Source organism: Spodoptera frugiperda, chromosome 21 (assembly GCF_023101765.2).
Source record: "Spodoptera frugiperda isolate SF20-4 chromosome 21, AGI-APGP_CSIRO_Sfru_2.0, whole genome shotgun sequence".
Classification (NCBI taxonomy): Eukaryota; Metazoa; Arthropoda; class Insecta; order Lepidoptera; family Noctuidae; genus Spodoptera; species Spodoptera frugiperda.
This window is the reverse complement of record NC_064232.1, coordinates 4,660,200-4,682,129: the sequence shown is the minus strand read 5'-3', so window position 1 is coordinate 4,682,129 and position 21,930 is coordinate 4,660,200. Positions and strand designations below refer to the sequence as shown.

Genomic DNA, 21,930 nt, shown 5'->3' with positions numbered 1-21,930 from the left:
AACCTCCTTCAACAAATGAACTATCCAATACAAAAAGAATTATTGAAATCAGTAGGTACAGTGGTTTAGGTGTAAACATAAGACAGAGACGTGTGTTACTTTCGTATTTCCATATTTCTTAACACACTGCTCAGCTTTCATTGGTCACAGCGATGTTCTATAGTCTAGCCTTCTTCGATAAATGTACTAACACAAAAAGAATTGGACAAGTCATAAGACATTCTATTAATGCGTTAGACCCGCCAAAAGAACAAAACAATTAATTTATAAAACACACAATTAATTAAACGTTACACCAAACGCTATGATCTCCGGCCACCGTAAGTGCGGGTCTGCGGACGGCGAGCAAGGGTAGCTCGCCGCCCGACCAGAACCAGACCCGTGCGTGCGGCGCGTTGCGTTCCGCGCGCGCCTCAAAGAGCCATCAGACCACCACAGATGGGGCCCAGTAGGGCTGATGCTTAATCCGGAGCTGCGGACTACCTAGCGGGTTTATCGGGGCTCCGGCTCGACAAGCAGGAGTAGGAACGGGGTGGTTTTTAGTCAGTAAGAGTCTGACACTCCCTCTCGCTTTGCCCTGGCGAGAGAAGTCATTGGATGATTTTCCCACCTGAAAAAAAAAAAAAAAAAAACACCAAACGCTATAACAAATACCAACCAAAGACAAGACAGTACACAAAACCCAATCAGAAGTATCAGAACAGAGACATCAAATCCACATTCCCAACGTCAGCCGCGGTGCCGTGGGCGGAATCGAACCCGAGACGACGCGTGTTGGTGTAGCCGGTGAAACTATTCACCATTTCAACACAAGCACGTCTGTTGCAGTTGTAGTGTACATACCAAACGTTCTTGGAATTTGTAAGCAAGAAGTTGACGTTCGGTTTTGTTTCAATCAGGTTACAATTTTAAATGTGATTTTCCACCAGAGATGTGGTATGTAGCTATGCTATGAGGATGTAATAGCTAAGCTGTGAAACTATGTATATATAGGTTTCCACCGATACTAAGCTGTGCGAGTAAGATAATAATATGCTATGAAAATGCGCCGCCGCAAAGTAGCTGTGCGAGGAAGATGCGCAGCTCGATTATGCAATGTATCTATAGTAGGGAAGCCATCCATAGCAAGCATCATTAGCATCCACAAACATAACTTAGCTGAGCCCGTTTCCACCAGTGCTAAGGTATGTGTACCAATGAATATGATTGGTGGAAGCCAAACGCATCAACAATGCTGGAAGCCAAGCTAAAGAACGCGGTCTGAAAAAAATATAACATTAAGGACTCTGTTCTCTCATGTACCGTTCAGAATAATAGATACTCGTAATGAGACCTATGGAGCGTGAAAATGACTTTAAATAGAGCTTTTATTAATACTATTTTTTATGTCATGCCTTTTATCCCCGAAGTTGTAGACAGGTGTACATTACGGTACGCAAAGCCGCTATACCTATACAATGTACACCTACTTTTCACCATTTGTGTTAAAAGTCCCATGTAATAGAGGGTGAGCCTATTGCCATATACTGGGCAAAATTCCAGACTCCGTGCTACTACTGAGAAATTTTCGAAACATCAAAAAAGCCCAGAATTACTTAGCCCGACCCGGGAGTCCGGTAGTCGACCAACGAGGCAGTATTTTATTAACACTTCTAACTTAAGATGAAAAATGATCAACCCACAGTATCCACAAACAAAACTAAACTTATGTAAGTATTACAAGACGTAATATGTCAGTTAGAATAGAACTCCCAAGTAAACAAATCTCGGTTCTCGGTCCGTTGATGACAAACGTTTCGACAAATACGGCGATGGTATGTGCGTTGGCGACCAACGTGGTCTGAAGTCACTTGTTCCGACCACTTAAACAACTTGAATAAGAAACGTTTCGCTTGGAACCAGGGGTTATTTTGTGTTTTAGTATAAATTGCAGTTTAACATGTAGATGAATGAAGTTTAGATGTAATTTGTTTTAAATGTCTAGCTTATATTAGTCTCAATCATTCCTGGTGGATTGTGGAAGTTAAATAATTATAAAAGTTAACGGTGGGTCGACTAAGGTGCCGCTGGAACAGATCCACCTCCTGTAAGGAGGAGGTGGAGCTTCAAGCTGAAGAATAGCAAGAAAATGACAAAAAACGCGAGAAATGGAGAAGTTGCATATCGGACAAGATCCATTTTGGGTCGCTGCGCCAACGGGGTACTCAGCCAACAGACCAGCCAAATAGGCGAAGATATTGTTTTGAAACGAAACACTTTTTTATTTTTAGTCATGTTATATGATTCCCATGTAACAGAGAGCAAGTCTCGGGACCAAAAGGAAAATTACAAAGTAATTACATTAGCTCAGACCTAGGAGATATTATAGTAAACTTTACACTGCCGCCCATGGACACCCGCAACACCAGAGGAGTCATAAGTTCGTTGCCGGTATTTTAAAAAAGAATACGCACTTTTCTTGAATATTTGAAGGTCGTATCAGTTTGAAAATACCACCGACGACAGCTCATTCCACAGTTTTACTGTGCGAGGCAGAAAGTTTCGCGAGAAGCGCACAGTTGTGGCCTGCCAACCATCTATACGATGGCGATGAAAGTGCTGTCGTGTAGGTTAAAATATTTTTATCACTGGCCCAAGTCATTCAATTTACAATCGTAATAACTGACAAATCACTATGCTAAATAAACACTACATATTATATACTCAGGTATATAGCAATTGGTGGTCAGAATAGATGACATAACACATGTTATGTAACCGCTCGTGCGGTGTAGGAGTACACAGATTGTATGCAAATTGTAAATAGTTAGCTATTTACATGTGTCGATTGTAATATCTCTCTCTGAATTTTAATGGAAAGGAGGAGAGGGGCAAAGAAAAGTATTTCTAATGGGATTTTGAGACGAGAAAGACGTTTGATGGGATTAGGATAAAGATATGAACAACATAAACAGTTTTTGGAACAACTTAACGCTAAAAAGAAAGTTTTTAATGTGGGAGAGCCATGCTTCGGCACGAATGGGCCGGCTAGACCGGTGTGATACTACGGCCTCACAGGAAACAACGCTTGCGTTGTGTGAGTGAGGTTACAGGAGGCGAAATTGCCCCCCCCCCCCCTCCCAATGAAGAAGAATGCAGTTCCCAAGAACCTTGTGGCGCCTCTGGTGTTTCGGGTATGGGCGGCGGCGATTGTTTACCATCAAGTAATCCGTCTGCTCGTTTGGCCGGCTTATACCATAAAAAAACAACCGAAGCTTGTCTACATCTCCCTAGTAAAAGATGCATCGTCCAAAAACCAAAAACAGCTCAATAGAGTTAAACACAGAAAAAACACCCTAATAAGAAACGCTTGGCGTTACGTTTAGTCCATCACCACATACCAAACACTATTAAATTACCATAGGAATGGTATGAACAGACTCATAAATCGTCTCGAGATACCCATAACGAGTGGGCCATGGCAGCCAGACGCTGTTACGCCATACACCATAGGAACATCAAAACCAAACCGGTTTTTGATGGAAACCGAAAGTGATATCAAAAAATGTAAACGGTAACCTAACGCGAGATTTTACGTTCACGTTTTGGTTGAAGAAGTAAATATAATGTGGTTTTTGTTACCTGAAAGTGTGTAAAGGGGTGTATTGTAGGTTGAGTGGCATGTGACCATGTCAGACAGCTCAAGGACAGCGAAACTTCGAATATGTAACTGAGTATTAAGACTTGGGTCAATTCCTGGGTCTGGTTAAGTAGTTTAGGGTTATTCCAATTGGATTTCTCATGGATAGAGCTCTGGATTCCAGAACTATATGTAATCAATGGCTGACTTACACATAATTGACATTAATATAATTGTACACTAATATCACGCTGAGGGGAGGCTTATGTTCCTTAGTGAATGTCTTGTGGCTGCTATGATGATGTTGACAAAACCCCGACACAATTTACTAATAAGCGTCAAAGATGCGTAGCTACAGTATGCGATATATCAATAGTAAGGAAGCCATACAAAGCACATATCCACAGCGCGCATCTTTCCATATAAAAACATAGATTAGCTAACTCCGTTTCCACCAGTGCTAAGCATGTGTATAAATGAATGTGATTGGTGGAAGCCAAACGCATCAACAGCAACGTAGCCATAGCACATGGTTAGCTGGACCCAATTCGGACCCAATTTTTCAACTTAAAGTCACAAGTCACCGACAAAGTTCAACCGAAAACATCTGGGGGCACGGCAGTGCCCCCGCCAAGTCGAGCAAAAAAAGCGGCACGGCCGTACCATCCTTTTCTCGAAGCAATTCGGGCCGTTTTCGACCCCTATAATTCGGTTGTGGATAAAGCAAGAAACCTGAATCTTCAGTAACTAATCCGGCATGGTATAAACACGGAATATTTAAAATTTCAGTCAATTTGAACCAGTAGTTTAAGAATGACAACTTGTTAAAGTTTCTAAATTTTGTCACTCACTGACTCACCGATCATCAAAAGTCCAAGGCACTTCTAGCAGACTTAGAAGCTTCATATTTGGAATACATATAGAGTTTAGTGTCTTAATCATGGGAAAACTTAAATATTTTGTAATTTCGGTCCAGTTTTCCAAATACACCAACTGCATCAATAACTTTGTAATCCCATATAAATATATGGGATTACAAAGTTATTTATGCAGTTGGTGGTTGGTGGTGGTTATAAATTTAATAGCCTAATATGAGGCGGGAGGGGGTATAGGGTGGGTAAGGGTGTGTTTAGCCCATGAAACTGAACAACATTATTGACATGTCTTGAAGTACGAAAATCTAATAAAACAATATATTATAATTTAAATCTGTTATATATAAGAAAGGCTCTACAAAAAGAAGTGAGATCCCATCAAAAACATCCTGTAAAAAACCCAAGTCTCGCAGCTCAGTCTTTCTACCGTCAAAAGTTGTGAGATCCATGTAATACCAAGTCGGTTAATCTATTTAGTGTCTACTTGAAGGACCTTCTGTCTTAAGTTATTACATAAGTTATTATCATGCCAATATTAAAAATATTTAACGTTTTAAACAAATAGATCGACTTGGACATCGCATGAAAACAAAATGAATATTACAATATTATATTAGATTCTTTAGTCTCTCGCGCCTCACGCGATTGAAACTCTCGTTCCTGTTAGTCGCTGGCCCGTCGTGCTGTGTAGTGTGATACATACTAATAATCAAATCAAGCGATGTCCAAGTCGATCTATTTGTTTAAAACGTTAAATATTTTTAATATTGGCATGATAATAACTTATGTAATAACTTAAGACAGAAGGTCCTTCAAGTAGACACTAAATAGATTAACCGACTTGGTATTACATGGATCTCACAACTTTTGACGGTAGAAAGACTGAGCTGCGAGACTTGGGTTTTTTACAGGATGTTTTTGATGGGATTAAACATTTCGATTATACAAACTCCTATCGTAATTTTGTAGATCACCATTACTGCCATACTGCTAACCCGCTAAAGGGCAGAAGCGTGAACCACATAGACTCGGGTCAAAGGCTTTCACTTTTGTTTGATACACATTTTCGTTTTAAGAACCGGTTGGAAACATGATTGGGTCTTGTGTCTACATTCTTTGTATAACAATGGTGTTCCTAACTAGATTTTGGTAATGGCAGTCCAATCTTAATAAAGAACTATGAGTGGAGAGTTTGATGGGCTTGTAGGTAAAGCACGCAATTTACAAGCAACGAGTTTCGAGAGATATACTAATTTAACTAAAAATCACGATTTACTCACGTCAAACACATTGAACGCCGTGGTGGTCACCGGTGACCGACGTTAGCGGAGGATTTGCCTTCAACAGTTTTCTATTGGTAGTTAAAGACTAATTGGAGAAAAGCTCTACTAGTTTCGAGTCACGGAGGGACTCCTTTATCATGAGTAGGCTACGCGGCGTCGCCGCGTCTGCGCACGCTGCTTCAAGTTTCGAGTTGAATTCACGGGCCCAGCAAATGGTGTTTGCCATTTTACCAAAAATAAGTAGAGTACAAAGTACAAAGGCATTTTTATGGGATAGGGAGACAAAAGAAGGAGCAAGTGTCTGGCTCTTTGAAGATTTGAGAATAGGGGAATCAGTCAAAAGGATTGCCTCCAGTAACCTTACTCACACGGCGAAAACAACGCAAGCGTGGCATGCATGCGGACTACCTAGCGGGTTTACCGGGGCTCAGGCAGCAGCAGGGCACAAGCAGCACTAGGATCGGGGTGGTTTTTAGTCTGTAAGAGTCTGACACGTCCTTTCGCTTCGCCCAAGGCGGAAGATGATTTTCCCCCCTTAAAAAAAAGCGTGGCATGCAGCAACCTTATTTGCTCAGCTACCGTATTGAAATAAAAAATAACACCAATAACTCCAAAAATTACCTCACACCACAAACAAACATACAAACTCATCATCTTCATACTATAATTGTATATGTATGTATGTATGTGGACGTATAGCCTCATTATATGAGTGATTTTAAATAAGAAATATTCGAGTCACGATTGTCTAAGTAAGTCAAGTCATTGTACAGCATTAAGTAATAATTGAGTAATTGCTGCATGCTGCGGCGCGGTTATTTAATACCTACTCTGTTAATTGAACGTGTGGAATTATGATATTATGTTGATGTTGATGATTTGATGAACATCAGTCACACGCCTTTTATCCCAAAAGGGGTAGCCAGATGTGCACATTACGACACGCAATGCCGCTATACAATGTACACCCATTTCTGTTATAAGTCCCATGTAGTAGGGGGTGAGCCTATTGCCAAATAAAGATTGCCAATAAACATTAGTAATGGAAAATAAGTCGTTAAGTTACTGGATCAAGGCGAGAGAAGTCAATAGATGATTTTCCCCTAGCAAGATCTTTTTTGATAAGGGGAAAATCATCCATTGACGATTGGACGAGATGAGAGGGAGTGTCAGACTCTTACTGACTAAAAACCACCCCGTTCGTACTCCTGCTCATTGAGCCGGAATTCCGGTAAACCCGCTAGGCAGTCCGCAGCTCCGTGTATCCGGGCATCAGCCTTACTGTGGTGGTCTGATGGTTCTTTGAATCGTGCGCGGAACAACAGATTATAGTGTAGCCTCCAAATCCCATCCGCATCCCTAGTTGAAGCGGCGGGCATCTAAATGACGTGGAACGAGGTGAAGCGAGAAGCTCAAGACTGATCGTGATGGAAGACCTCTGTGGCCCTCTGTCCCATCTAGGGGGCATAGAACTTTAAATCTCCAAATTCAAATTCCCCCTTTCAAGTGAGGTTACCGGAGGCCCAATTCCTCCCTTCCCAATCCCCGATTCCCCAACAACCCTTAAATCCCTAACCCCCAAAATGCCGGCAACGCACTTGTAACGCCTCTGGTGTTTCAAGTGTGCATAGGCGGCGGCGATTGCTTACCATCAGGTGATACGTCTGCATGTTCACCAGCTAGTTCCATAATAAAAACCATAGGTGATCTACCATCATACAATAACACAGGAATTCTGTTCCTGTGTTATTGTCGCCGGATAAAAGCGTTAAATCAAAGTTAGCGAGCAAATCAAAGTTTGTATCCACAAAGATTACTCGTGTATGTCGTTTTTCTCATACAAAAAAATATAATGAATTAAAACAAAAACTAATAACGTATTCTATATTACATTAATTACAATATTATTGTAATTTCAGTTCAATCTGGTTGGAGTTTCCGTGAGCTTTTTGTGTGAATGATGAGTTTTAGTAACATGTGTTATGACGATTTATTTAGATAAAGATAATTTACTGGCTCGGTTATAAACAGAATTTTTGTACGAGGATACGATTTCCATTCGTTGCCAGCCTTTTGGGACATTTTGGATATCCTGCTCCAATCGATCTTCCTTACGGAGTAGACAATTTTCTTGGTTTTCTTATATGCAACGTCACGCCTTTTATCTACGCAGGGGTAAGTAGAGGTGCACGTTACGGCACGTAATGCCGCTATACAATGTTCATCCACTTTTCACCAATTTTATTGTGTTATAAGTTCAATGTAATAGGGATTGAGCCTATTGCCATATACATATTCGGTGCTACTCCTAAGAAATTTTCGAAATGCCGAATAAAAGCCCAGTAACGCTTTGCTCGATCCGGGAATCAAACCCGAGACCCGTTGTCCAGGTAGTCGCACTTGCGAAAACTCGACAGACGAGGCAGTCTTTTGATTTTCTTACCTGCATCCCATTGATAATTGTGCAAAAAATACAGTATGTTAACTAACAGAGGGCGTTCCTGTTAACTAACCCGCTAAAATCGCATCCATGCTAAAAAGATATTACCATTCAAAAACAAAATATCAAAAACAAAACAATTTTATTTATCGATACGTAAAAGAAACACTCTGTGCACGCGTAGTTGAAGGAAGGCAACGATGCAATTTATTGCTTATTTTTCTATGCTGATATTTTTATTTTAATCTATTAATCATATAGATTAACGAGTTTAGGGAGGCCCTCTCTTAGTTAACATACTGTATTTTACTGTATTTGACTGCACGGTTGGCGCGGTGGCTGGGCAACTGGCTGCCGTGCAACGTGTAGAGGGTTCGATTCCCGCACGGAGCAATTCTTTGTGTGATCCACAAATTGTTGTTTCGGGTCTGGGTGTCATGTGCATGTGAAATTGTATGTCTGTAAACGCACCCACGACACAGGAGAAAATCCTAATGTGGGGCAAGGTTTTTAAAAAAAAAAAGTACCGATACCGATTTTAACGTAAAACTCACCTCATAAGCCGGGGTATGCAGGCTATCCCTGATGACAGGAGCACTGTTCCTCGGTCCAATGAACGCCATGTTCACATTGTAGCAACATATATGAATAACAGTGACTGAATAACTGTTATATAACGAACCTAATGCTGTTATTTACACACAACACTTGTTATAACACATGTTATTTACGTTAAACTGTTATTTTATTTATTATTTCACTTGTGTTTTCTTGAAAATCGAGTTATACGTAGCTGAAAGAAGTTTATTTGTAAGTATGTTTGTGTCGGTTACGTTGACAGTTTTAGATGGTCTCATTTTTTACTACAAATAGTAAAAACTAATCATAATTACACTATCACACTTGTATAATATTATAAATGTGAAATTTTGTTTGCTTGGATGTTTGTGAGCCAATCACGCTTTAACTGATTTTGATGAAATTTGGTATACAATCGGAGTATCAGCTGACTTGGGAGACTTTTCAAGCCGCTCGCTGGCAGAAGCTTGCCATAACTAATTTCATTAATACAGTATTTCTATAATAGAACCCCACCCGAGATTTTCCATTTTATTATAGTAAAAGTATACTTCGTATCTCTCCCGAAGATGATTACAGTTTACATGCAGCAGCACGCGAGATGATGCTGTCCCAATCACACTTTTTATAGCTATTATTTAGATATTTTTAAAGTCGACTACAAAAATAAGGCGTATTTTTATTACTAAATTTTCGCAACACTATGCACGCCGCCACTACACTACCAAACCTGGAATGTCATTACGTGATTTTGTGTTGTCAAAGTCACACTTGAAAAATCGTTTTCTCTTCATAAAAACGATAAAAACATTCTAAAATGGGAAAAAGGAAGCGATCCGACAAGGATGATAGTGAAATGGTTGAAAAGTTATACAAAAAGGTAAAGAAACTGGTGAAAAATAGAAGGAGAATTTCATCATCAACTTCCGATGATGAACCGATGCCGCCATTATCTCCCGCGCAGTCGTCACATTTTGATATAATTACCGATCTAGAACCTCGAGGTGAGTACTCAAACGTTGTTTTCTCTTTTTATTTCAAACATTAAATTACATTAGTGCCGAGTGTTATAAAATTATTACAATCCATGTGCTATCCCGACGTATATCGTGTGTGGATGCCAGATACCTACATAGTTATACAGTGCGTTTTACGCCAACATTGCTATCCCGACGTTTACCGTGTGTGGATATGTACTAAGTATGACAAATACCTACACGTAAAATATAATTTTACGTTGTTGCAGATGAAATCCCAACTATTGAGATGCAACCAGAAAGTGACGAGTTAGTAGAGGAAAACCAAGATCTGGAACCAGATATCTTGCAATTGCTAGGGTCAGATCCTACGCAAAATAAATCATTTGGAGATAATTTACATAAAGATTTAGTAACAAGGTGGAAACACATCTTAACTAATGGCCTATCCAAGGATGAAAAAACTGATATTTTGAAACAATACCTACCTGCTGAAAATTGCACAAATATGAAGGCACCGGCATTGAATCCTGAAATAAAATCAGCACTCTCTGATAATAATATCAAAAGAGATGCATACAGTGAACAAAAACAAAATCAAATGTCTAGCTGTATTTCAGCAATTGGCAAAGCACTGAATTTAGTCTTGTCACAAAAAGAGAATGTCCCCCAAGATCTCATAAAAACATTGAGTGATGCGGGGCGCCTACTATGTGATACACATTACAGAGAATCTCTTTCTAGAAGGTTTGCTATTGTAAATTCTCTAAGCAAGCAAAAACGAGAAATAATTAAAAACACTAAAATAGATGATCATTTGTTCGGTTCCAACTTGTCAGAACATCTAAAATCATCCAAGGCTATATCAGTGTCTGCCTCAGAGCTAAGATTCAGTACAAACACGGCCAAGTTTAACCAGTCTCACCGTGGGCAACCCAACACATCTACATCTCGTTATCCTGCGGCTTTAAACGCTCGGGGGGCACCGCGGGCACCAGCCGCCGAACCGCGAGTGTACCCCAGCCAGAATCGGCGTCAGCTACCACCACCGTCGGCGCCACGGGACCATCGTCGTGTACCGACGACGACGACGACACGCCCGCGGATCAACTACCCACAACAATCTCGTCGACGTTAACAACCCCATCACAGGTAATTAATAATATACCTACTGCCGGCAGGCTCCGATATTTCTATCATGAATGGCTTCATATAACAAGTGACAAAACTATTCTGTCTTGGATTAAGGGATATAGGATACCATTCCGTTGTGAACCATATCAGACTAATATTGCAAAATCCAAATCTTATACATTTACAGAAACTAACATAATTGATGAGTGTATCTCTGAAATGTTAGAAGCAGGCTTTATTTCCTGCTGCACCCCATGTGAAAAACAATTCATTTCACCTATTTTTACCATTCCCAAGCGCAACGGAAAACACCGGTTTATACTGAATTTAAAAGAACTGAATAAATTTATAATTCTCAATCATTTTAAAATGGAAGACTACCGTACAGCATTAAAATTAATTGATAAAAACTATTTCATGGCCACAATCGATTTAAAAGATGCATATTTCCTGGTACCAGTAGCAGAAAGTGATAGAGTTTATCTCCGTTTTTATTGGAATTCAGAATTATTTAGAGATAGATTATTCGAATTTAATGTACTACCATTTGGCTTATGTACTGCTCCTTATATGTTTACAAAATTACTCAAACCAACATTAGAGTACTTACGCTCATTAGGCTATTTGTCAGTTAATTATATTGATGATTTTCTGTGCATTGGTGACTCATTCAGTAATTGTCTCAATAATGTGGAAACAACAAAGACGTTATTAGAAAAGTTAGGATTCATAATAAATAATACAAAAAGTAATAGTGAACCTAACAAAGTCTGCACATTCTTAGGTTTTGTATTTGATTCTTCAAAAATGTGTCTAACATTACCTGCCGAAAAGAGAAACCGTATAAAACAACTATCAAATAAATTTTTAAATAAAAAAAAGTGCACAATCAGAGAATTTGCTAGTTATACAGGATTACTAACATCTGCATGCCCAGCTGTGAAATATGGCTGGGTATACACAAAGTTACTTGAAAGGGAAAAGTTCTTGGCACTTAATTATTCTAATAATTATAATAAACATATGATTCTACCAAATAATATTAAATCTGACCTAATTTGGTGGAGAGATAACATTGACCACTCACTTTGTTCGTTCCAGACTGATAACTATTGTCTAGAGATATTTAGTGATGCCTCAACCACGGGTTGGGGTGTAGCATGCAATAACAGAACTGCTAATGGACATTGGAATTATTCTCAATTATTACTACATATAAATACTCTTGAGTTGTTAGCAGCTTTCTATGGCCTAAAAATATTCGCTTCGAATCTTAAAAACTCTAATATTTTGCTGAGGATTGATAATACCACAGCCATTGCTTATATCAACAAGATGGGTGGTATACAATTTCCCCACCTAAATAATATTGCAAGGGACATATGGCAATGGTGCGAAAAACGTAATTTACACTTGTTTGCATCCTATATTCAATCCAGCAAAAATGTAATCGCAGATTCCGAGTCGCGTCAAGCACATAACATTGATACAGAATGGGAATTAGCTCCATATGCCTTTCAACAAATAATTTTCTCATTTGGTATGCCAGCATTTGATTTATTTGCAAGTAACCAAAATAATAAATGTCCAAGATATGCATCATGGAAATTAGATCCAAATTCTGAGATAGTAGATGCCTTTACCTTCAGCTGGGAAAACATAAACTTTTATGCTTTTCCACCCTTTAGTATTATTTCTAAAGTTCTTCATAAAATTAAAAGTGACAAGGCAGAGGGGGTGGTGGTGGTGCCATACTGGCCCACTCAACCCTGGTACCCAGTATGGACAAATCTACTGAAATCAAAAGCACTTTACTTCAAACCTAACAAAGATCTGTTAATTTCCCCTTTCAGAGAGGCGCATCCCCTCCACAAGGACCTAACATTGATGGCCGGGAAATTATCAAGCAAGCATTGCTAAGTCATGAAGTCCCGGAGGAGTCTCTTGATATTATGATAGCCTCTTTCTCTAAAAATACCTTAACTCAATATAATCATATTTTGAAGTCCTGGTGGCAATATTGCAATAATAAGGGTACTGATTACCTGCATTCAAATACTAAACTGTTTATAACTTTCTTAACTGAAAAATTTAACTCAGGTGCTTCTTATAGCACACTAAATAGCTATCGTTCAGCACTATCTATAATCCTAGGTCAAGAAGTAACCTGTAATGACGCAACTAAACGATTTTTTAAAGGTGTATACCGCATAAAACCACCCGCACCCAAATATAATACTACTTGGAATCCTATCTTAGTACTTAATTATGTAGCTGATTACTTACCTAATGAGTCAATATCATTGAAAGATTTATCCCATAAAACTGTAACCCTTTTAGCAATAGCATCCGCGCAAAGAATGCAAACTTTATCCCTTATTAAGATAAGAAATATTTTATTTGAACATGATAAAATTCTCATAAAAATTGATGACTTAATAAAAACTTCAAGGCCAGGATCTGTTCAACCCTTAATTGCATTGCCATATATCAAAGAAAATCCAAAAATTTGCCCAGCCTTAACTCTAAAATGTTATTTAGATAAAACATCCCATCTCCGAAATCAGGAACAGTCACTGTTTATTAGTTACCAAAAACCCCACAAAAAAGTAGGTTCTCAAACTTTATCTCACTGGGTAAAATACACTTTGGAAAAAAGTGGCATAGATATAAAACTGTACGGCGCGCACAGTACGCGACACGCGTCAACGTCTGCTGCCCGTAGAGCAGGCATAAATCTGGAGGTTATTCGGAAAGCCGCCGGCTGGTCGGAATCCTCACATGTTTTTTTGAAGTACTATAATAGGGATATTACTTCTGCGGACACCCTATTTGCGGAGTCACTGCTCAAATAATATTGATTTGTATGACTGATTATGTTACCTTGTTTAATAATTATGATACCTAGGTCTACCTCTATTATAATTTATCATTGTAGTGATTATCGCTGTGATACTTGATTGTAAGTTGATTGCCCTATTTGCGGAGTCACTGCTCAAATAATATTGATTTGTATGACTGATTATGTTACTTTGTTTAATAATTATGATACCTAGGTCTACCTCTATTATAATTTAGCATTGTAGTGATTATCGCTGTGATACTTGATTGTAAGTTGATTGTAATTATTACTATAAGAGAAGATGACTACTTAAGTTAATTTCAATAAATGTCGTTATTGTGATTATTCTAAAGTTTAATTTTTTCGATACTCTAAACATCTGCATGTAAACTGTAATCATCTTCGGGAGAGATACGAAGTATAATTAAGAATCAAACGAACTTACCTTGTGAAGTTTGATATCTAATTATACGAGTATCTTGACCGAAGATGATTACATTCCCACCCACCCATAAATACCCAAAAAATTATCGAAAAAATTTTGCTCTAAAGAATGACATTCCAGGTTTGGTAGTGTAGTGGCGGCGTGCATAGTGTTGCGAAAATTTAGTAATAAAAATACGCCTTATTTTTGTAGTCGACTTTAAAAATATCTAAATAATAGCTATAAAAAGTGTGATTGGGACAGCATCATCTCGCGTGCTGCTGCATGTAAACTGTAATCATCTTCGGTCAAGATACTCGTATAATTAGATATCAAACTTCACAAGGTAAGTTCGTTTGATTCTTAAATATATACTAACAATACCATATAAACATAATTACAGTGAAGATTAAACCATAATCTTAAGAACGGAAGCCACGAAGGTCTAATACCAGTCTCATATATGGCCATTTGTGACCTGAACAGCTTCAAAATCTTCCTACAAGCCACAAGGTCGATATAATCGAGATTCTCATTACATAGTAAATGCAAAAACTAAGTACATAATAACGTTAAATAGGTAAGTATGTTTTTATATAGTTTTTTGCTAATTTTAATTCTTAAAATTAATCCTTTGTGTTGATTATTATAATTTTGTTGCTGTGTGTTGTAAATATTATTATCTGTTATGTTATTTTAGGTTGTTATTTAGTAGTGTTATAATATAATGTAATTGGGAGCTGTTCTATTGTTATAACTTGAGTAAGTGTTCTAGTATTTATGTTATACAGGGATTGCTGAAAATTCTTGTATGAAATTTTTTGTTTTTCAAGACGGGGTAACCAAAGATTGACACAAATCATTTCAATTAACTATTTAGGACAATTTTTCTTACTGCCGCACTTAGAGGCATTTAATGATCGCTTAAAATTGTTCCTTATTAACGATTTTGTTCCGAAAACAATTGCTAAAGACTGGGCTAAGTATCCATTCAATAATTCTGAGTTCGGCGGCTAGTAACTTCCTTGATTCTACAGATACTTTAAAGGATATACCTTTTAATTTTACTCTATAGTGTTTACGAAAAGTAGAACAGACAATTCACAAAACAAATTAAACATACTCCAACAAATAGCTTAGACAAGTAACCCATTACAATCACGTGTCGTATACCCGGCAGACATGCCTGCATACGCTAACGTCATCTAGAGCTAACATAAAGCATTGCTCAGTACTCTGCTAACAGTCTCCCGTCGAGCAGAGAAAGCAATCACCAATTATACGGATAAGGTATTTAGAGTAATGTTGGCTAAGCAAAGCTGTGGCTACGCTATGTAGAATACATTTTGTCAGCTCCCCTTCTCTCTCCGCTTGTGTAGTGAGAGCTAACTATTGAAGTACACATTTGATAAAGATTATGCAGCAGCGCTCTCTGATAAACCTGAACCTTTAAAACTGCTATTCTTAACGCGCCTACTAAATATGAAGATTAAGAAACAGAGATTTTCGTTTGAGGTCCCTAAAACAGCAGAGGCGTTACAAGTGCTTTGCCGGCCTTATTTGTGCTTTAGGATTTTAACGGTTGTTGGGGAATCGGGGATTGGAAAGGGGGAAGATCGGGTTGTGGGGTAATTGGGCCTCCGGTAACCTCACTCACACAATGAAACACAAGGCAAACGTTGTTTCACGTCGGGTTTTCGGTGAGGCCATGGTATCACTCCGGTCGAGCCGGCCCATTCGTTTAAAAGCTTGACTCTCCCGCACTTAAACACTTGTTCCTTTACCACTTTTTCATAGAAAAACAAGTCCTATAATCATATATCATTCAACAAGTTTTTCTATAACATAATATGTATTATATCTAAATGCGGACATAAACCGACTTCCTACTTAGCCTCGCCTATCTTTCACTGTGCAACAATCACAACAGTTTTCTCTCGAGAGAAAGCGAGGCAGGTGGAAGGGTGGATATAGAATTCGCCTGCACTCGATCTAGTACTACGTTTTAGTAGGCCTAGGGGATCTAGGAACTTGAATATATACCTAGACTTTGTAACAAATGCCTTTTTTTTTCAGGGGAGAAAATCATCCAATGACTTCTCTCGCCAGGGCAAAGCGAGAGAGAGTGTCAGACTCTTACTGACTAAAAATCACCCCGTTCCTACTCCTGCTTGTCGAGTTGGAGCCCTGGTAAACCCGCTAGGTAGTCCGCAGCCCTCGGTTGCGACAGTCGTTGCTGCCAATCCGCCATGAGATCGCGCCGGAGCTCGTCCCGCCACGCACTAATTTGGCGCGGCAGCGGAGTTTCGCCCCGACGACGCGCGTGACTTTCGCTTCCAAATCACTAGGCGGTAATCTGGCAAGGAGGTTCGCTGCCTCCCCGGAGATCGTGCGATATCCACGGATCACCCGGATGGCCATGACCCTCTGGGACGTGAGCAGCGTCCGAGTTGGCCGCCGCATCAAGTTCGGCGCCCACACAGGGGTGCCATGGAGAGAAGTTCCAACTTAGGAGTCAAACGTCGGAAGTGTTCCACGATCGGAAGTGTTCCACGAGTAACAAATGCCTAGATTTTGTACAAAAAAATGTATTCGTCTCATATTTAGTCTGTTTGGCGAGATAATTCAACTAGTTTCGACGCACACTCGGGACCTATATTCATAATTTCATGTATTTTACGAGTTCGTCGTCTCATATTTGTGATTATGATTAGGAGAGGAAAACGTGTCATGATTTCCTAGACGGAATTGTTTAAGAATGAGATTTTATAAGTCGTCTTGACAAACGACAAACTCAATTTACGTGTGGGAGAGCCATGATTCGGATGTTTTTTTTTTTATTCGAAGCGGCCCGTTCTTAGGGATATAACAGGCTCACAGAAAAACGGCGTGAAACAACGCTTGCATTGTATGAATGAGGTTTACGGAGGCCAAATTACCCTCCTTCCTAATATCTGATTCTCCAACAACCTTAAATTCCTAAACCCAAAAGGCCCGCGACGCACTTGTAACGCCTCTGGTGTTTCAGGTGTATTCTCCAATCACTCGATCAACTAGATTTAGATTTCAGCCATGATCGTCCCACTGCAGGGCAAAGGCCTCCATCCCCTCCTTCCTACTCGACCAACTATATAAATAATACCAACAACAATATTATTCATCTAAACAACAGTTACCTAGATCCATTTTATCTGAAAGTCTGCATTAGTTGTCAGTAAACAGACTAGTGCTTCAACGCGCTAGGCAGTAGGCTGGCTAACGAGGTATTGTTGTGGTCAGCAGTATTGTTGATTTATAACGGTTGCAAATATTGCATTTCCTTGGTTATGATTGTGGATTATAGGTGGACTGCCTCATTGGTCGAGTGGTCGCAAGTGCGGCTACCGAGCAACGGGTCTCGGGTTCGATTCCCAGGTCGGGTAAAGTATTACTGGACATTTTTTCGATTTATAGAAACTTTCTCAGTAGTAGCACGGAGTCTGGAATTGTGTCCGGTATATGGCAATAGGCTCACCCCCTATTTCACGGGACTTATAAAAGCAATGGTGAAAAGTGGGTGTACATTATACAATGGCATTACGTGCCGTAATGTTTTCCTCTGCCTACCGCTTCGGGGATAAAAGGCCCGATAAAAGAAAGGTTGCGTTGTTGGTAAGTAAGTCAATTGAGTGTGTGGTTGTACATTCGATCGCTGTACCACAATTCTTGATGAGTATTTACCAGTTTCCAGTACCTTTTAATGAAAATGATTTTTTTTATGGTATAAGCCGGTAAATGATCAAGAAGCATAATCCAGTCCCCATACTATTTTCGACAGTTTCAACATCGAAAAACAATACTAAAAAATCTAAGCCTACCTACAACAACACTCGACTACAAAATTAATTCACACATTCTTCACGCCGTTTATAAATTCAAGTCACTACTAAAACAGTGAATATTCACACATAGCCAACCACTACATCAAAAGTACTTGTCACCCATTAACAATGCCACACACGAGAGTCGAACCTATTGACCTCGCCCGCGCCCGTACATTAACCGTTTCAAAGATTTTTATGCCACAGAGTAAGTTAATCGAGTTTGTGTTTAAAAATAATGTAGTTGCAAACATTTTTTTTTTTAATAGTTATTACTACTCTCTGCAAAGAGAGGAAGTAGAAAGAGGGTAGTGACACGTAGGGAGGCCTTTACAATGCCGTAGGTCGATCACGGAGAAAAAAAATAATAATTAAAAAATACATTACGTTCAACTACCTAAAATTATATTTGACAGTGTCAATATGCTACTTTTTTATGGAATAAGCCGGTAAACGAACAGACGGATCACCTGATGGTAGACAATCGCCGCCGCCCATGGACATTTGAAACACCAGAGGCGTTACAAGTGCGTTGCCGGCCTTTTGGGGGTTAGGAATTTTAGGGTTGTTGAAGAATCGGGGATTGGGAAGGGGGGTAACACAACAAAACACAACGCAAGCGTTGTTTCACGTCGGTGTTCTGTGAGACCGTGAGTTGATGTACTAACATTAATGGTATTCACTACGTATGTGACAGGAGACCTCTTTATACATCTATCTATGACGAAAGACAGTTGTAAAACATTATCAAAGTCAAACTGTCAAAACAAACACATCAATCATGGATCAACTGGTTTCGAACACAAAGTTACTCTGTTCCATCAACTTGAACTTAAAGTCGAGACACTTTCGGAGCGTTTGGAAACAATACCGCAACTCCGTACAACTGGAGTCGAAAGGTTTTCGAATGCTTTTGAGAGGTCTGTCAACTTCTGGAGGTCGAGGACTTGGAATGTGGTTACATTTGTTTTTAAGACAAGGCTTTAGGTTGATTTTCCACCAGAGATATGCTATGTAGCTATAATACGAGGATGTAATAGCTGAGATGTGAAACTACATATGTGACCTCTTTTCAACCGATACTAAGCTATGTAGCTTCGCGAGGAGCATGTGCTCGAGTATGAGATGTATCGATAGTAGGGAAGCCTTTCATAGCACGCATCTTTACTATATAGTATAAAAAACAAAGTCCCTTTCTCTGTCCCCATGGCCTTTTGTATGCTTAAATATTTAAAACTACGCAAAGGATTTTGATGCGGTTTTTTTTAATAGATAGAGTGATTCAAGAGGAATATATCACCATTACACCCATGCAAAGCTGGGGCGGATCGCTAGTTCAATAGAAAAACCATAGATTTTCGGAGTCCGTTTCCGTTACTAAGCTATGTTTACCAATGAATACGATTGGTGGAAGTCAAACGCATCCACAGCAACGTAGCATAGCACATCTATTATATCCATATAACTTTCCTGAATACCATTATGACCACTTTCTCGCGACTGTCCATGTCGACAGTAAAAAGGTTATATTACATGTGATGTATTAAGTTACATGCTATCAGATTACCATTGTCTCTGATTGAGAATATGATTGTATTCATTCATTCATGTTTGATTTATTATGAATCGATCGTGTGTGAACCAGTTTTGGTATTGCTAAATTAATTTTGTAACAGTCGTTTTATATTACAGGCTTATAAGACTGGTCTAGTTTGATTGAGAGTTTTGTATGGAGGGTAAAAAAATCAAAACGCTTCAGGCGGATAGCTTGAAAACAACTCTTAAGCGGAGAAGGTTTGAGCATTAATCACCACGCTTGCTCAATGCGGGTTGGCGATTTCAAACTTAAAATTAGAAATTGACTGTCTACTATGCAATGTAATGTAATGACTGCAAGATAACAATAGTTTTTTTAAAAAGGGGGGGGGAAATCATCTCATTACTTCTCCCGCCCTGGGCGAAGCGAGAGGGAGTGTCAGACTCTTACTAACTAAAAACCACCCAGTTCCTACTCCTGCTTTTAGAGCCGGAGCCCCGGTAAACCCGCTAGGTAGTCCGCAGGTTCGGAAGTTAACAATACTTAGATAAAACGAATCAAAGTTTAGGAGTTGGAGCAAATACGTCATTTCTGCGTATAACACGTACCTAGAAGTGACGTCACGCGATATTTCAAATCGATATAACTTAAAAATTATTTATTCCCGTAAGAAAATAAAAAATACGTGTCTAATGTTTTAAAATAATCTACAAGACGAGACGGACATTAAAATGAAAATTAGCTATCTACTCTATTACAAATTAATATCTATCAAAAGACTAGGTCACTATTAGACATAAAGGTCCAATCGTGAGGTCCAAACATAATACTATAACGTATACGTTACGCAATTTACTTTCAGTATCATTATAGAAAATAATCAAATTACCTGTACACGACAGAACAAATATCGACTCTATAACATGATAATATTAAGGTTGAAAATGTGTTGAAGAGATATGATTATATTATGGTGTAGGTCGATGTGCCGGTCTGGTTGCCACGTGTGGTATAGTCACGAAGTCACGAATTCTTTGAGCTGGACTATGTGGACATAGCTATCGTGAGCTGAGCGAGGAATGAACTGAGCGATATGAACCGCTGTAGACATGATTGATCAGGAGAGCCTGACTATCCCACTCAGGGACATTTAATGATTACTTAAATTATTCCTTAAGAACGATTTTGTATCGAGAACAATTGCTAAGGACTGGCTTCAGTAATCATTAAATGAATTTGAGTACGATGGTTTGTACTTGGTTAATTTTTGTTAGAGGAATATGTTTAGGGTGTCCAGAGTTTGAAGTCAGTCAGACATGATTTCATAAGATCGCTCTCAAAATCTGGTGCATCTTTATTGGAAACGCTAAAGAAAATTGTGCGATTTACTCCTGAAATATTTAACCGCCTATTTTAACCATATAATTAGCAATAATCTCTGCATTACACGAAATTATTGGCGAAACGATATACTTTTTTTTGAGAAGCAAAAATCTTACAGTGTTTCTCCCGCCTTGGGCGAGACGAGAGGGAGTGTCACGACATAATTTTTACATTATACACGTTTAAAAAAGAGACACACATCCTCAAAAATAGGTCACTGACCAAAAAATTCTAGATTAATATTAGAGTACTAAACAAAGCTGTACTTATTATTCGCAATCAGACTTCACCTTAAACTGTCATGGCCGCCAGCGACATAGACAAGTGACCCGTACTTTCGAAATGTGCTGTATATGGTCAAAATAGCTGGCGGATAACATTTTTGTTCAAAGGGAAAGTGTTTGAACAGGGTCTAGACTGTTTGCAGGAGATAGCCGTGTCCGGTATTTTGTAATTGGTTCTTTTTCTATAACATACAACAATCTGAATTTTATTCTACGTAGTAACAGAGGTATTGGCGATATATTAAAGAAGGGCTAAAGTGTGGCGAGCCATACTTCGGCACGAATGGGCCGGCTCGAATCTTTCCAATTCCCGATTCCCGAACAACATTTATATTCCTAACCCCCAAATGGCCAGCGACGCCCTTGTAACGCCTCTGGTGTTTTGGATGTACATGGGCGGCGGCGATTGCTTACCATCATGATGATCCTTCTACTCGTTTACCGGTTTATACCATAAAAAGGAAAAACTACACGAGTAATTTACACCAGAGACAACATTGTCAAGAATAAAACAAAACCGGTTTCCACCGGATGTATCCAGTTAATCATACGATGAAAAGTCTCCACTTCCTTGCATACCGATGCGGAAACGTTGCACGCGCAGACGAGATGAAAGTTGTGCATTTATAGTTATCTGTTTTAATTGATTTCGTTAGAAATTCATTTATAATGTTTTCCCCTGAGGGGTATCTG

General features: G+C 39.1%; 2 protein-coding genes across 21 annotated transcripts in view; one reads left to right on the top strand and one right to left on the bottom strand.

The window, feature by feature from the left end:
• The window catches only part of LOC118280268 (mitogen-activated protein kinase-binding protein 1), a 181,245-nt gene that overhangs the window by 95,945 nt on the left and 63,370 nt on the right, over nucleotides 1-21,930 (bottom strand). The window contains exon 2 of one of the 19 annotated variants that reach the window (XM_035600215.2): nucleotides 8,772-9,010. The exons of the other annotated variants lie outside the window; for them this stretch is intronic. Within the exon in view, the coding sequence (XP_035456108.2) occupies nucleotides 8,772-8,840 (69 nt within the window). The 5' untranslated portion in view covers nucleotides 8,841-9,010. The remainder of the gene's footprint in view (nucleotides 1-8,771; nucleotides 9,011-21,930) is intronic. 19 annotated transcript variants of the gene reach the window in all.
• On the top strand, nucleotides 9,345-14,094 carry LOC118265582 (uncharacterized). 2 transcript variants are annotated; one of them, XM_035578534.2, is made up of 3 exons: nucleotides 9,345-9,800; nucleotides 10,043-10,925; nucleotides 12,761-14,094. In XM_035578534.2, exons 1-2 carry the CDS (start codon nucleotides 9,614-9,616, stop codon nucleotides 10,909-10,911), a joined length of 1,056 nt encoding a protein of 351 aa, XP_035434427.2. In that variant the 5' UTR covers nucleotides 9,345-9,613; the 3' UTR covers nucleotides 10,912-10,925; nucleotides 12,761-14,094. The 2 variants fall into 2 exon arrangements, with proteins under 2 accessions (XP_035434427.2, XP_050557905.1); XM_050701948.1 differs by having other exon boundaries at nucleotides 12,364-14,094.